General features: G+C 51.0%; 3 protein-coding genes across 3 annotated transcripts; all 3 read left to right on the forward strand.

The window, feature by feature from the left end:
* Positions 1–642: 642 nt before the first annotated feature.
* Positions 643–3236, forward strand: LOC140902861 (probable G-protein coupled receptor 33). The gene is made up of 2 exons (XM_073323433.1): positions 643–840; positions 2181–3236. Exon 2 carries the CDS (start codon positions 2187–2189, stop codon positions 3234–3236), a length of 1050 nt encoding a protein of 349 aa, XP_073179534.1. The 5' UTR covers positions 643–840; positions 2181–2186.
* Positions 3237–7194: 3958 nt separating this feature from the next.
* Positions 7195–8342, forward strand: LOC140902864 (probable G-protein coupled receptor 33). The gene is made up of 2 exons (XM_073323447.1): positions 7195–7417; positions 7516–8342. Exons 1-2 carry the CDS (start codon positions 7195–7197, stop codon positions 8340–8342), a joined length of 1050 nt encoding a protein of 349 aa, XP_073179548.1.
* A 4202-nt stretch (positions 8343–12544) lies between these two features.
* Positions 12545–16471, forward strand: LOC140902965 (probable G-protein coupled receptor 33). Its single transcript, XM_073323546.1, has 2 exons — positions 12545–12671; positions 15398–16471. The coding sequence occupies exon 2, from the start codon at positions 15404–15406 to the stop codon at positions 16469–16471; it is 1068 nt and encodes a 355-aa protein (XP_073179647.1). The 5' UTR covers positions 12545–12671; positions 15398–15403.
* Positions 16472–16596: the final 125 nt, after the last annotated feature.

Genomic DNA, 16596 nt, shown 5'->3' on the forward strand with positions numbered 1-16596 from the left:
TCCTGTGTACCATGCCATTGGGGGCTGTTTTCCCACTGGCGCTGGGTTCCTGTCGGAGATCTCAGGGTCCCAGCTCCGAGGATGGGGGCCTGTGTAACAAACACTCTGGGGAGGGCTGGGTGTGACTGAGATTTTATCTAGAACAGGAAGGGGCCGCATTTCACATGAGTTGTCTCACCCAGGGACGTACCCACAACATGTAGATAACATAGGTCCCATCACAGCTATTGACCTGCTCTAACCACTAGACCCCACCCCCCATCCCAGAGCTGAGGACAAATCCAGGAGTCCTGGCTCCCAGTCCCCCCGTCCCCACTCCAAACCACTAGACCCCCCACTCCTCGGCTGGGAGTTGCATCATTTGTGACTCAGCGTTTGTGTTGAGCTAACAGCGCTGGGTTATCTCTGGATTGTGGTGCAGCCCGTATCAGGAAAGGACTTGTGCAAAATACAGGCCCTTCCTCTTCATAGGGGCACGCCTCAATAGATGAGCTTCTGGCCAAGCATCTAGTTCATTACAGCAGGGGGGCTGGGAGCCAGGACTCCTGCGTTCTAGGCCAGGCTCTGGGAGGAAGTGGGGGCCACTTTTAAAGCAATGGTTGTTGCTTAGGAGATTTCGCTGCTAAGACAGTGACGGATGATCATTTCCATTCATGGTTTGCAGCTTGTGGATCTCAGGGAGTAGGTGGGGGTGGAGCATGTAGAAGACACAGAGTTAAGGGGAGTGAACTCAACACACAGGGGAGGGCTCCGGCGTGCTGGGGACAGACTCACGGACGCTTTGCTGGGCAAACACACACCATCCAAGTTTCTCTCTGCGCTGGGTCCTGCGTTCCCCAGGTGAGTCGAGACGATAGGCAGAGGCCCCTGGTTAGGTCTGAAGGGAAATTTCCTTTCTAAAACCACCTAGAAGCCACAGAAATTTGCCACTGTCAAGGAAAACCAGGAGGACTCCCTGCCACTGGGTATGAGCAGGGCTAGGCTGTGAAACTCCCTGCCACTGGGTGTCAGTGGGGATAGCCCAATAAACTCCCTGCCACTGGGTAGCACTGGGGTTAGCCTGGAGCATTCAACAGACAGAAGTAGGAGGTGAGATCTCTGACATGGGTGAATTTTTCTCTCCTTTTCACCTTTAATCTGATGAGGTGTTTCCCACTTATGAAGCTCTAAGACCACGGACCCCACATCCCTCCCACAGCTCAGGAGTTCTGACCCCCATCCCCGCACCCCATTCTAAGAACCGAGGAGAGAAACCAGGAGTCCCAGCTCCCACCCCCCTTCTTTAACCATTAGGCCATTTTGCAGAGGAGAAAGAACTCCAATCTAACAAGGCCATGGGGGGCGCTGTCCCAGGTAGAGGTAAGAACCCCGAGGTTCTAGACCCAGTTGGGAATCTAGAACCCATAGACTTTGAGTTTGAACACATTGAGAGGCTTACAAGAAATGAGATTCCAGAGCCAGCTAGTGATTCAGAATCCAAGAGAGTCATTTAGGATAGAATACATTGTGCAGGGCTGGCAGCAAGGCGGGGGGCAGAGAAGTAGGTCAGTGGATTGAGGCTTTCTGTGTTATAATGAGAATGAGAAGGACCCTGCCCACTCTCACAAGTCAGGGTGTAGCATGAATTCCTGTGACAGGCAGATGAGCACAGAAGGTTGGGAGTGGGGTGGCTTTTTCCAGCTTGTAGCAGTGACTTCCACCATCACCAGGTCCTGCATGCTAGGAGTCAACAGCACCGATCCCTCCCTCCCTGAGCCAGCTAGTCCCTGCCCTGGAGACAGGTTGGAGCTGGCAATTGCTAGGGAGGAAAGGCCCTGTGTCCCATTCCCCACTCCTCTGTGCCAGCCCGTCATCAAGATCACAGCAATGTGGTATTTTCAGCTTCGCTGTGTATTTGACCTACCAGATTGTCCCCTTTCCCCACTCCGTCCAAGTCTGCTATCCCTCTTTTCCTCCTCTGCGGCCCATAGTTCTGCCTTGTAGCAGGGAGTTCCACCGGCTATAGCCCAGTTGCTGAGAATACCCAGCCTGGATATTCTGGAGGACCAGAGCGTACCGAACTATGTCCTGTCCAATAGTGTGCTCCTAACCCCCTCTGTTATTTCTTCACTCTTCCTCTTCCACTGTCCCATTTCCTGTCTTTTGTCATCCCTTCCAACCCCTCTTCTGTCTCTCCCCAGGGTACCATGGACACGACTCTCCCACCAACCACTGGGGAAAATTCCAGCCAGACCCAAGCAGCTGCGAGCTCCGCTCACCTGGCCTCTGCAGTGTTGCTCTTCACCACCTTCCTGGTGGGTGTGGTGGGGAACGGGCTGTACCTGTGGGTGCTGGGACTGAAGATGAGGAGGACGGTGAACACGCTCTGGTTCCTCTCCCTGGTCTCCTCTCACCTCCTTCTCACCCTGCTGATCCCCTTCTTCATCGTCTCCCTCCTCATGGGTTTACACTGGGTCTTCGGCACAGCCATGTGCAAGATCCTCAATACCTGCATCTCTCTGGGCATGTTCTCCTCTGTCTTCATTCTCACCCTCATCAGCCTGGACCGCTACACCCTCACTCACCACCCAATCTGGTGCCGGAATCACCGCACCGTGCCCTGGGCTGGGAAGCTGGTTGTGGGCGTGTGGCTGGCCTCCTTCTGTATCAGCACTCCCTACCTGGCTTTCCGGGAGACCCGGGTGTTGGACGGGGGCAGAATCATCTGCATTAACAATTACACCCTCTCCAGAGACTGGAATGGAGCCGAGCCACAGGGGCTGGGGAGACGGGTCCATGTGGCTGTCTTCACAGTCCGGTTCCTGCTGGGCTTCCTGCTGCCATTCTGTATCATCACGGGATGCTATGTCCATGTTGGGCTGAAGATGAAGGAGAAGAAGCTGACGTGGGCTGGGAAGCCCTTCAAAGTAATGGTGGCCGCGATGGTTTCCTTCTTTCTTGGCTGGCTACCCTACCACCTCTACCACGGCTTGAAGCTCTCCAAGAAGGAGGTGCCAGAGTCAGTGACAGGCACCCTCTTGGTCATTTACACCTTCACGTCCTGCTTCAATGCCTGCTTCACCCCCATCCTCTATCTCTTTGTGGGAGAGAAGTTCTGGCAGGTCTTCAGGACGTCTTTTCTCACTCTGGTCAAAGCGGCTTTTGTCGACGATCTCGGCAGCAGTGCCTCCGAGTCTAGTGGAAGATATGAGAACGCACAACAGGTGTCAAGGTTCCTTCCCCACTCTGAACTCTAGGGTACAGATATGGAGACCTGCATGAAAACTTCCTAATCTTACTTTTACCAGCTTAGGTTAAAACTTCCCCAAGGTACAAACTATTTTACCTTTTGCCCCTGGACTTTCGCTGCCACCACCAAACATTTAACCGGTATTATTATTATTAGGAAAGAGTCCGTTTGGAAACGTCTTTCCCCGCCGCAAAATCCTCCCAAACGTTACCCCCCGCCTTTCTGTGGAAGGTTTGATAAAAATCCTCACCAATTTGCATTGGTGAACACAGACCCAAACCCTTGAATCTTAAGAACAATTAAAAAAAACATTCAGTTTCTTAAAAGAAGAATTTTAATAGAAGAAAAAGTAAAAAAGAATCACCGCTAAAAAAGAATCACCTCTGTAAAATCAGGATGGTAAATACCTTACAGGGTAATTAGATTCAAAACAGAGAGAATCCCTCTGGGCAAAACCTTAAGTTACAAAAAGACACAAAAACAGGAATATCCATTCCATTCAGCACAGCTATTTTCTCAGCCATTTAAAGAAAACAGAATCTAACGCATCTCTAGCTAGATTACTTACTAAGTTCTAAGACACCATTCCTGTTCTGTCCCCGGCAAAAGCATCACACAGACAGAGAGAGGCTTTGTTTCTCCCTCCCCCCAGCTTTTGAAAGTATCTTGTCTCCTCATTAGTCATTGTGGTCAGGTGCCAGCGAGGTTATCCTAGCTTCTTAACCCTTTACAGGTGAGAGGATTTTTCCTCTGGCCAGGAGGGATTTTAAAGGTGTTTACCCTTCCCTTTATATTTATGACAACAGGTTATGGCCTGAAGATGCCCAGCCTTAGGGAGAGTTGAAAACTTGGCATCCCATTTGTTTCGAGATCCCTGATCGTTCTAAATCCTAATGGGTTCCAGGTATCTCACTGTTCAAACACCCTGCAGTGTCCCTGGATTCTAGATTCCTTGCTCTCTCCAGCACTCCATACATTCTAGGTCCCTCAATTTTTTCAAACTCAATGGGTCATCAATGGCACTTTTGTAGTGGTAATCAGGGTGGCTCATTTCAAACAGTTAACAAGAAGGTGTGAGGAACAGTAGGGGCAAATTAGCATGAGGAAATTAGTTTTCTGGGTTTTTTTAGTTCTTGTAGTGACTCATCCACTCCCAGTCTTTATTCAGGCCTAGTGTGATGGTGTCCAGTTTGCAAATTCATTCCAGTTCTGCAGTTTCTCATTGAAGTCTTTTTTTGAAGTTTTTTTGTTGAAGGATTGCCACTTTTAAATCTCTTATTGAGTGTCCAGGGAGGTTTGCTGGTTTTTGAATGTTAGAATTCTTGACATGTGATTTGTGTCCATTTATTCTTTTGCATAGAGACTGTCTGGTTTGGCCAATGTACATGGCAGAAGGGCATTGCTGGCACATGATGGCATATATCACATTGGTAGATGTGCAGATGTTCACCATCACATTAGGCCTTAATAAAGACTGGGAATGGATGAGTCACTACAAGAAATATATCTTCCCATTTTTTTTACATTCACTGCACCTGATGAAGTGGGTTTTAGCCCACGAAAGCTAATGCCCAAATATATCAGTAGAACCTTCGGTCCATCCCCTGGCACAACTGGGAAGAAACCCATGCCTGCTGTTTCCCACCCCAGGTCTCTATCCATGCATCTCCTTAGATTGTGAGCTCTGGGGGACAGGAACTGTCTTTTTGCTCTGTGTTTGTAAAGCGACTAGCACAGTGGGGTCCTGGGCCAGAACTGGGGCTCCCAGCTGTACCGAAATAAATAATAATAATAAATAATCATTCCCAGGCGTTCCTTGAACTACATAAATTCTGTGAGTTTTGTGGGGCAACTCAAACATAATTTAGAAACACCACGTGGCACACTCACTGGGATATTTCGTGTGGGGAATCTCTGGCTTAGCTTAACAGCAGCTGGTAAGGAGAGCAAGCCAGCAGAATGAAAAGCGGCTCCAAAGAAACCCCCTGCCCGTGAACATTCAGGGTGGTGAAGAGGTAACGTCCAAGCTGTATGGAATGTGGGTGATCACTTCTAATATTATGGATACCAATATTACAAATTTGCATGAATCAGACCACATATGCCATGGAAGGTATCAGTGGAAAAGGAATAATTTGCTAAATATGGTAAGCTTGTTTATATGTATGTGTCGTCTTTGAATGATGAGTTATAAATATGTGTGGTACATTGATAGCTCCAACTTGTGCTGTGTGTCTCGGTGTAACCCCCAGACAGATTGGCATTAGCACTGCCTAGTCTGTTCGATCAGCTGTACAGTAAACACATTGAGAGAAGCCGGGGGTTCGCCTCTGAGTCAGCAGGACTTGTAGGAACATGCCTGTGGGCAGGGGACTCCAAGAGCTTCTCCATACCCCCAGGCTGGGAACTTGTGTTTGGGACAGAGGATGTACCCAGGATATAAGAAGGCAGCTGCATCTTCTCCATTTTGTCTTCAATCCTGCTTCCGACCTCTGGAGTAACTTCTCTGCAAACTGCAGCTCTGAACAAAGGACTGAATGACCCATCCAAGCTTTGGTTGTGTTCCAGAGGGACTTTACAAGCAAGGAAACTCACCAATGCCTTATTGAGGTATAAAAGAAAGAATCAAAATCACTGTCTGCCGGTGTAAGGGCCGTTTCTCCCCATGACAATCTGAGGCCCTGTTCTTAGGCTAAGGCCTTTGGCTAAGCAGCAGGGGCAGCCCCAAGCTGGGAAGCGACCGATCACCTCCTCACATTCCAAACTAGTCAACCTGGGGCTGTTCAGAAGGTGATCCGATTTATCACCTCCAGAGAAAGGGAAGAGCCTAGAAGATGTAAAAGGAAATTTAGGTTGATAGTTTTCTGTCTGGTAAGAACTCACTTATCAACAGACGCAGCTGGGAAACCCTTATGTCTTTAGAGATGTAGTTGTGAAATCCTCACTTCTGTATTGTTTTGTCATTATAGTTCCCACTTTGCTGTTGTTTATTTACATGGTCTCTGTCTGGTTCTGTGATTGTTTCTGTCTGCTGTATAATTAATTTTGCTGGGTGTAAACTAATTAAGGTGGTGGGATATAAATGGTTAGCTAATTATGTTACAATATGTTAGGATTGCTTAGGTAAATTTCAGTAGAATGATTGGTGAAGGTATAGCTAAGACTATTACTATATAAATTAGGGGCAAACAGGAAGTAAGTTGGGATTCGAAAATAAGGAGAAAGGAACTTGGATTTAAGCTTGCTGGAAGTTCACCCCAATAAACGTTGAATTGTTTGCACCTTCGGACTTCGGGTATTGTTGCTCTCTGTTCATGAGAGAAGGACCAGGGAAGTGAGAGAGTGAAGGAATAAGCTCTCTAACAATGATTATTACTTACTATATTTTATTTCAGGTAGTTCTGGAAGCCCCAGTCCTGGCCCCGGGCCCTGCTGTGCAAGGTTCTGTAAAACACAGAGCAAAAAGGGAGTCCCTTCCCAAGAGAGCTCACTGTGTAGGGAGGCAGGGTAGATCGCGACCAGGGCTGGGTCTCAGGAGGCCTTGGTACTATTCCTGGCTCTGCCACTGGCCATCTGGGTGACTTTGGCCCAGTCACTTCCACCATCACCAGCTCCCGCATGCTAGAAGTCAACAGCACCGATCCCTGCCTCCCTGAGCCAGCCAGTCCCTGCCCTGGAGACGTACTGGAGCTGGCGTCTGCTAGGGGGAAATGCCCCGTGTCCCATTCCCCACCCTTCTGAGCCAGCCCATCATCCAGATCACAGAGACATGGCATTCTCAGCATAGCTGAGTATTTGACCTATCAGACTGTCCTCATTCCGCACTCCTCGCACGTCTGCTATCCCTCCTGTCCAATAGTGTGTTCCTAACCCCCTCTGTTATTTCATCATTCCTGCTCTTCCGTTTTCTCCTTTCCCCTATTCTGTCATCCCTTCCAACCCCTCTTCTCTCTCCCCAGGGCACCATGGACCGAGGCAACACGACTCTCCCACCAACTGCTGGGGCAAATTCCAGCCAGACCCCAGCAGCTATGACCTCCGCTCACCTGGCCTCTGCTGTGTTGCTCTTCCCCACCTTCCTGGTGGGTGTGGTGGGGAATGGGCTGTACCTGTGGGTGCTGGGACTGAAGGTGAGGAGGATGGTGACCATGCTCTGGTTCCTCTCCCTGGTCTCCTCTCATCTCCTTTCAGAGTAACAGCCGTGTTAGTCTGTCTTTGCAAAAAGAAAAGGAGTACTTAGAGACAGTCTCTAAGGTGCCACAAGTACTCCTTTTCTCATCTCCTTCTCACCCTGCTGATCCCCTTCTTCATTGTCTCCTTCCTCATGGGTTTCCACTGGGTCTTCGGCATAGCCATGTGCAAGATCCTCAATACTTGCATCTCTGTGGTCATGTTCTCCTCTATCATCCTTCTCAGACTCATCAGCCGGGACTACTACACCCTCACTCACCACCCCATCTGGTGCTGGAATCACTGCACTGTGCCCCAGGCTGGGAAGCTGGTTGTGGGCATGTGGCTGGCCTCCTTCTGTGTCAGCGCTCCCTACCTGGCTTTCCGGGAGACCCGGGTGTTGGACGGGGGCAGAACCACCTGCACCAATAATTATGCCCTCTCTGGAAACTGGAATGGAGCCGAGATGCAGGACCTGGGCAGATGGGTCCACCAAGCTGTCTTCATAGTCCAGTTCTTGCTGGGCTTCCTGCTGCCCTTCTGCACCATCACAGAATGCTATATCTGTGTGGGGCTGAAGATGAAGGAGAAGAAGCTGGCATGGCCTGGGAAGCCCTTCAAAGTCATGGTGACCGTGGTGGTTTCCTTCTTCCTCGGCTGGCTGCCCTACCACCTCCACCGTGGCTTGAAGCTCTACAAGAAGAAGGTGACAGAGTCAGCATCAGGCGCCCTCTTTGTCACTCATATCTTCATGTCCTGCTTCAATGCTGGTTTCAACCCCGTCCTCTATCTCTTTGTGGGGGAGAAGTTCTGGCCGGTCTTCAGGACATCTCTTCTCACTCTCGTCAAAGCGGCTTTTGTCGACGATCTCGGCAGCAGTGTCTCTGAGTCTAGTGGAAGACAGGGGTCAGAGGTCGAGAACACAAAACAGGTTATGGCCTGAAGATGCTCAGACTGAGGGAGAGTTGAAAAGTTTGCATCCCCTTTGTTCCTTGATTCCTACTGGTCCTAAATCCCAATGGGTTCCAGGTTCTAGATTCTAGATTCCCTGCTCTCTCTCCAGAATTCCATGAGTTCTAGGTCACTCAATTTTTTCAAGCTCAATGGGTCATCAATGGCACCAGATCAGTAGCCAGCTCCAGAATCTTCTTTCTTTGACATCATTCAATGTGTTCTCACCTAATTGACTCTCTTGGATTCAACGTCACTAGCTGGCTCTGGAATCTCATTTCTTGTAAGCCGCTCAGTGTGTTCAAACTCAAAGTCTATGCGTTCTAGATTCCCAACTGGATCTAGGACATCACTGGATTCTACAGTGTTTTCAAACCACATAGAATCCAACAGGTTCCAAATTGTTTCCTTAATGTTTCATCATGGGTCTAGATTTCCAAATGGTTTAAAATATAAATGATTTTATATTTTATATTATATTTTATATAAAATTTTTATATTATAGAAGAGTCTGTGTATTACAGTCGCAATATCTCGCTCTTCTCTAATGCTTGTCATCAGTAGAGCTCAAAGAAGTTTTCCAAGGAGGTCAGTAGCAGTCTTTCAGTTTTTACAAATGGGGAAATTGAGACACATAGTGGGGAAGTGACTTGGCCAAAGTCACCCAGTAGAAACTTCGGTCTTTCTAGTGGCACAACCGGGAACAAACTCATGTCTGCTGTGTCCCACCCCAGGTCTCTACCCATGCATCTCCTTAGATTGTGGGCTCTGTGGGACAGGGACTGTCTTTTCACTCTGTTTGTACAGTGCCTAGCACAGTGGGATTCTGGCTCAGGATTTGGCCTCCCAGAACTACCGAAATAAAGAATAATAATAAATAATTATCCCCGGGCATTGCTTGAATTACATAGATTCTGTACATTTTGTGGGGTGGCTCTGACATATTTTATAAACACCACGTGCCAACTGTGACAGATAACACCTCTCGCTGATTCAAAATTCAGTCGGCTCTCATGGATTCTAGGAATCCTGGCCAGTTCTTAACATCTTGTGTCTCAGGTCTGTCCATGTTTTGAATTTGAACTGATCTGATGTGGGCTAGATTTAGAGCATCATGTTTTCCAAGCCACTGTATGTTTCAAAAGCCAATAAACTCCTATGTATTTTAGATAATTGGCTGGTTCTTGAACCCCTTGTGTTCTAGATCTGCCAAAGTATAAAAATTCAAACAGATCCTATCTGGTCTAGGACATTCTAGTTTTCAACCTCATATATGATGTCCTAGACCAGTGGTCTCCAAACTTTTTTGATCATGCGCCCCCAGGAAAAAAAATTGCAGCAGGCATGCTGCTGAAGAAAAAAGGTGGAAGAGCTGCTACGTAGAAGAGCTCCTCCCACCATGCACCCCCAGGGATTGTCTTGTGCACCCCATGGGGTGCACGCACCCCACTTTGGAGACCACTGCCCTAGACCACATAGGACCAGGTTGGGTTTTAAAAAAACTTTGGCAGACCTAGAACCCAAGAAATTCAAGACCCACTCAAATGTCTAGACCTCATGGTGTACAAATGGGTTTTTAAATGTGTGTGTGTGTGTGTGTAATACACACACACACACACACACAGACTAGTATCACATGAGTAATGCTAAGATTATGTCACGGAGGTTATGGAAACCGTAACTCAGTGATGTCAGTGACACTGGGGGCTTTGCAGCTGACCCGCCGCTGCCGGCAGCGGGGGACTCCGCGGTAGGCAGGGGACCCTCCAGCAACTGCCCAGCCACTGTGGTTGGCGGTGACCCCTGAGCTGCCGAGCCACCACCGCTGGCAAAGGTCCCCCCTGAAGTGTCTCAGCTGCTGAGAGCAACCAGGGCCCCTCGCAGCTCCCAGCTGCCACCTCTGGTGGCAGAGGGACCCCGGAGCTGCTCAGTGGCTGTGGGCGGGGGGACCCCCACAGCTCCAGCCCCTCAGGGTGGCAGGGGGATCCCTCCCAGCTACTGGGCAATGGGGCTCCTGCAGCTTCCAGCCACTGCGAGGGGTGAGGGCAGGGTGTTGGACCCTCCTCCCTCCCCATTTTGTCAGGGATGTTTTTAGTAAAAGTCAGGGACAGCTCACAGCTTCCACGATACTTTGTTTATTTCCCATGGTCTGTCCGTGACTTTTACTAAAAATATCCATGACAACATCGTAGCCTTACGCATTGGTTCTAGATATTTGGCTAGGTCTTGAACCTCTTGAGTTCCTGGTGTGACAATGGCTTGAAACCCAATCAGACCTGACCTGGTCTAGTACTTCAAGGGATCCAAGCACTTATATGTTTCAGGATGCCATGAATTCCAGATATGTGGCTAGTTCTCGAAACTCCTGGGTTCCAAATCAGTCCAGGACTCCAATCCCCATTACCACCGATTATTCAGAGCAACCAGAGACCCAAAGAATCGGTTATTGGCACAGGACTTACATGCCATCTGTGGTCCCAATTCAGCCCCATTGTGGCTGAAGACACCAGGTCAAAGCTGATAATAGGGACAAGAACTCAAACATCTCCATGTTGAGATCGAAACAGCAGCGGCTGTGCCTCTAGGCCCCCACGTGTCAGCTCAACGTGGGTATTACTCACCCTCAATTTCCAGTGGAAGACGTAGCTCGCAGAGGTGTGAACTGCTATTAAACACAGGTGTGACCAGCTTGAGGAGCGGACTCACTTTTGCTATCCGGCTGCACCGGCCCTCAGTCCTGTTGCGTAGCTGAGCTCAGGGGCCGTCCAGGCTCGGCGTTTCCCAAAGTTCGGCCTCTTTGCTATCATCTGAAAATGTTCAATCAGTGCAAACAGGGATGTGGGGGGCCATATCGTGGGAACCCCTGGACCAAATGACCCAAAATTGCATCACAAACCCCCTTCCCGCCTTCACAGCTGAGTGCCGGTTTTCAAGGCAGTTGCCCCCCCGCCTGGGGGATTCAATGCAATGTGTGCATATTAACAGCAGCTCATCATCAGGGGGCTGCATCTCGTGACACCTGCAATCGAACGACCGCCCTTTGCTCCCGCAGACTCCAGCAGAGCCCCTGCGGCTTGGTGCCACTTTCCAAGTCAATGCGAGGCTGCAACTGGTTTTCAGAGCGGTGTGAAAAAATTAAGAACGGCTCCTTTTCATATGGCTTAAACTGAGGGCCCCGGATCACGACCCTCTGAACCTGCTCCACTCACTCCGCCCCGGGCCTTGCTCAGAGACGGCCAATTTCAAGCCAAGCCGAGCGGGCGGGTGGATTTCAGAGCACTTGGGCTCACCGGGTCTGACAGGAAGAGGTTTCTCTGCAGGCCCGGCGGCAGGAGTGCCCTTAGCAGATCTGCTGTGGGAGGACTCGGGCTCCCAGGCCTTGGGTAGTTCTGAGCTCAGCGTCTGCAGCACCTGGTTGCAAGCGGCCCCCTGAATCCATCATCCCTTTGCTCTCTGCACACTCACATCCAACCCCGGGCCGCCAGCCCGGCCGCACTCATGCCAGCCACTGTGACCGTGTCTCTGGGACACGTGCCTCTTTGAGAGCCCTGTTGAAGCTCTAGTCCCTTTGGACACGCGTCTGCCTGGGGGTTCCGCTGGACCCCACATTTCTGCGCATCCCTGACCCTCCGTGCCCGACCTGCCTAAGGAGCCTGGCTGGGCAGTAGCGGATTATCCAATGGGCTGATGGGGTCTGTGCCCAGGGGCTATGGCCAATTGGGAGCCCCCAGAAAAATGGATGCCGCACCCCGGCAGAAATCCCAGAGCCCTGGCAGAAGGACTGGGTGGGCAAGGCGGGGGAAAACCCTGCATGCCAAGACCACTCCCCAGCAGAAGCACCGGGCAGGATGGGGGAAGCCCCAGCACCCAGACCCCTACTGCAGCTTTGGGAGAGGAAGGCTCTTGCTCCCTATTGAGGCCTCAGGGTTAGTGGTCAGAGCAGGGGAGGGGTGACTCAGGATATCTGGGTTCAAGCCTCAGATGGGGGAGGGGAGTGGGGTCTCGGGGGTTAGAGAAGCTGGGGGGCTGGGAATCAGGGCTCTGGGTTCTATCCCTGGCTCTGTCAGGGAAGCGGGGGCTAGTTTTAAAGCAATGGCAGTTTCTTAGGTGGTTTCTTTGCTAAGACAGGGTCCAAATGATCATTTCCATTTATGGGTTGCAGCTTCTCTATCTCTGAGAGCAAACAGAGGCGGAGCGTGTAGAAGACACAGAGTTAAGGGGAGAGACCTCAACACCCAGGAAAGCACAGACTCACGGACGCTTTGCTGGGCAAACACAGACCATCTGAGTCTCTCTCTGCGCTGGGTCCTGCCCTGCTGAGGTGAGTCAAGATGATGGGCAGAAGCCCCTCGTTGAGTCTGAAAATGAATTTCTTTGCTAAATCTACTTAGAAGCCACAGACATTTGCTATTACCAACTCAAACCAGCTCTAGATCCTAGCAGGGAGTTCTGAGGGTCAGGACTCCTGGGTTCTTTCCCGAGCTCTGAGAGGGGAGTGGGATCTAGTAGTTAGAGCAGGGGGCTGGGAGTCAGGACACCTGGGCTCTGTCTGAGTTTGTTGGGGTGGAGGGGAGTGGCCTCTAGTAGGTTAGACCAAGGTGGCCTGGGGGCCAGGACTCCTGGGTTGTATCCCCAACTCTGGGAGTGGGTGGAGTCTGGTGGTTTGAGCGGTGGGGTGGTTGGGCATTGAGAAAAGAGAAGTGAAGGTTCCTGTTTCACCTACATGTTCTTGCTAAGTCCCTTGGTGAAGGAATTCATGGAAAGGCTGCCACTTCCTCTTCTAGCTTAAAACCCTCAGTGACTCGGAGCTCTCCCTGGCACGTCCGTTGCACAGACCCTGGCCACGGAGCTGGGACCCAGAGACCCCCGACGGGAGCCCAACACGACTGGGAAAAGAGAGCCCCCAGTTGCACGGTATGCGACAACAATGGTGAACTGTGGGGGGTGGGGTCTAGTTGGCGACCCCAGGGGATCTACAAAGTGCGGAGTCCTGGGTTCTTTACCTGGCTCTGGGAGGGGAGTGGGGTCTAGTGGTTAGAGCAGGAGGGAGGCGCCGGTAGCCCGATCTCCTGGGTTCTATTCTGTTTATAAAGTGGATTGTCTTTAGCTGGGTGGTGAAGGAGATACTGTTCTTCCACTACTGAGGCATGAGGGTCCCTGTATCTCTGTCTGCCCCCATTTCTCCAACCACTTGGTCCCTCCCTCCTATGCCAAGGATCTCCCCGGCCCTGACACTGCTATCGACCCCCGTGCCAGCACGGGAGCCATCTCTGGCCACCCCCAGGGAAGGTGGGAGGGGAAATCAGCTCACAGCTGCGAGTTTTCTTCTTTGCCATAATCCTGCCATAGGGGGCTGGACCTGCGGGGGCTGGGGCTGAAGATGAGGAGCACGGTGACCAGCCAGGGGTTCCTCTGCCTGGTTCTCAGCCTCCTGTTCTCCTCCTATTGTATACCGGTGTTTGCTGCAGCTCTGCTGGATGCAGCATCCCCTGAGGGGAAACTCTCCATGTCCCTTTCCGCACCCCCTGAGTCAGCCAAACATCCAGATCAGAGCCACATCGTTTTCTCTGTGTGGTTCTGTGTTTGACCCTCTAGACTATTTTCCCCTTCTCTGCTCCTCCCACTTGCATTGTCCTCCTTTCCCCTCTCCACCTGCCATCCAGTCTTGTAGCAGTGAGTTCCAGCAGTGAGGAAGGGTGCTGCAGAGTGAGCTCTGGCCACAAGGGGGCACTCAGGTAGCAGGCACCCTGTTACAGAGACCCACAGGTAAATATCTCTTGTGTTCAGTGGCAGGGGGTCCCATGGGTTAACCCTGATCGTGTCCAGTGGTGGGAGGTACCTTGAGTTAATGGCACCGGTGTCTAGTGGCAGGGGGTCCCCTGGCTTAGCCATCTTGAGGAATAGATCTTGTGATTGCTCTTCTGCTTCAGTGAGGGAAAACATCTATTTCATAGAATCATAGAATATGAGGGTTGGAAGGGACCTCAGGAGGTATCTAGTCCAACCCCCTGCTCAAAGCAGGACCAACACCAACTAAATCATCCCAGCCAGGGGTTTGTCAAGCCTGACCTTAAAAATTTCTAAGGAAGGAGATTCCACCACCTCCCTAGGTAACGCATTCCAGTGTTTCACCACCCTCCTAGTGAAAAAGTTTTTCCTAATATCCAACCTAAACCTCCCCCACTGCAACTTGAGACCATTACTCCTTGTTCTGTCATCTGCTACCACTGAGAACAGTCTAGATCCATCTTCTTTGGAACCCCCTTTCAGATAGTTGAAAGCAGCTATCAAATTCCCCCTCATTTTTCTCTTCCGCAGGCTAAACAATCCCAGTTCCCTCAGCCTCTCCTCATAAGTCATGTGTTCCAGTCCCCCAATCATTTTTGTTGCCCTCCGCTGGACTCTTTCCAATTTTTCCACCTCCTTCTTGTAGTGTGGGGCCCAAAACTGGACACAGTACTCCAGATGAGGCCTCACCAGTGTCGAATAGATGGGAATGATCACGTCCCTCGATCTGCTGGCAATGCCCCTACTTATACATCCCAAAATGCCATTGGCCTTCTTGGCAACAAGGGCACATTGTTGACTCATATCCAGCTTCTTGTCCACTATAACCCCTAGGTCCTTTTCTGCAGAACTGCTGCCGAGCCATTTGGTCCCTAGTCTGTAGCGGTGCATGGGATTCTTCCGTCCTAAGTGCAGGACTCTGCACTTGTCCTTGTTGAACCTCATCAGATTTCTTTTGGCCCAATCCTCTAATTTGTCTATGTCCCTCTGTATCCTATCCCTATCCTCCAGCATATCTACCTCTCCTCCCAGTTTAGTGTCATCTGCAAACTTGCTGAGGGTGCAATCCACACCATCCTCCAGATCATTTATGAAGATATTGAACAAAACCAGCCCCAGGACCAACCCTTGGGGCACTCCAGAGAGGTCTGTTCCAACGGTGCCTTCCTAACCCCCTCTTATTTCTCCCTTCTTCCTCTTCCCCTCCCCCTTTTCCTCTTCTCTGTCATCCCTTCCAACCCCTCTTCCGTCTCTCCCCAGGGCACCATGGACCGAGGCAACATGACTCTCCCACCAACTACTGGGGCGAATTCCAACGAGACCCCAGCAACCACGAGGGCCACTCACCTGGCTGCAGCCGTGTTGCTCTTCACCACTTTACCAGTGGGTATGGTGGGGAACGGGCTGTACCTGTGGGTGCTGGGGCTGAAGATGAGGAGGACGGTGACCACGCTCCTGTTCCTCCACCTGGTCTCCTGCTACCTCCTCTTCACCCTGCTGATCCCCTTCTTCGCCATCTACATCCTCCGGGATTTAGACTGGGTCTTTGGTACAGCCATGTGCAAGCTCCTGAATGTCTGCCTCTCTATGGACATGTTCTCCTCTGTCTTCCTTATCACTCTCATCAGTCTGGATCGCTACACAATCACCTGCCACCCCATCTGGTCCCGGCATCACCGCACTGTGGCCCAGGCATGGAAGCTGGCTGCAGGTGTGTGGCTGGCCTCCTTCGCTCTCAGCACTCTCGACCTGGCTTTCTGGGACACCCATGTGAATGCGGGCAGGATCATCTGCATCAGTAATTACACCCTCCCCAGGGACAGGAATGGAGCCGAGACGCGGGACCCGGGGAGACGGATCCACCCAGCCGTCTTCACAGTCCATTTCCTGCTGGGCTTCCTGCTGCCCTTCTGCACCATCGTGGGCTGCTATGTCCGCGTGGGGCTGAAGATGAAGGAGAAAGGGCTGGCACAGAGGGGGAAACCCTTCAAAGTCATGGTGGCTGCGGGAGTGTCCTTCTTCCTCTGCTGGCTGCCCTACCACCTCTACTATGGGTTGATGTTCTACAGTAATGTGCAGCAGTCAGTGACAGACAGCTTCCTGGTCATTTCCATCATCATGTTCTGCTTCAACGTCTGTTTCACCCCAGTCCTCTACCTTTTTGTAGGGGGGACGTTCCAGCAGGTGGCAAGGATGTCTCTGTTTGCTCTGGTCAAAGCACCTTTTGATGAGGATCTCAGTAGTGCTGTGTCTGGAACAGAATCTAGTAGGAGACATGGGCCAGAAACTGACACCATGGAAATGGAGAAAAACTTGGAATCTTGTGGGTTCTAGAGACTTGGATATTCTGGACATGAGTTCCAGGTGTCTCGATGTTTTAAAACTGAATGGAGTCCCTTGGGTTCTAGATTCCTAGCTAGCCCCATAATCGTGTGTGTTCTATGTTTCCTGGTGTGTTT

This window comes from Lepidochelys kempii, chromosome 24 (assembly GCF_965140265.1).
Source record: "Lepidochelys kempii isolate rLepKem1 chromosome 24, rLepKem1.hap2, whole genome shotgun sequence".
In the NCBI taxonomy this organism is placed as follows: domain Eukaryota; kingdom Metazoa; phylum Chordata; order Testudines; family Cheloniidae; genus Lepidochelys; species Lepidochelys kempii.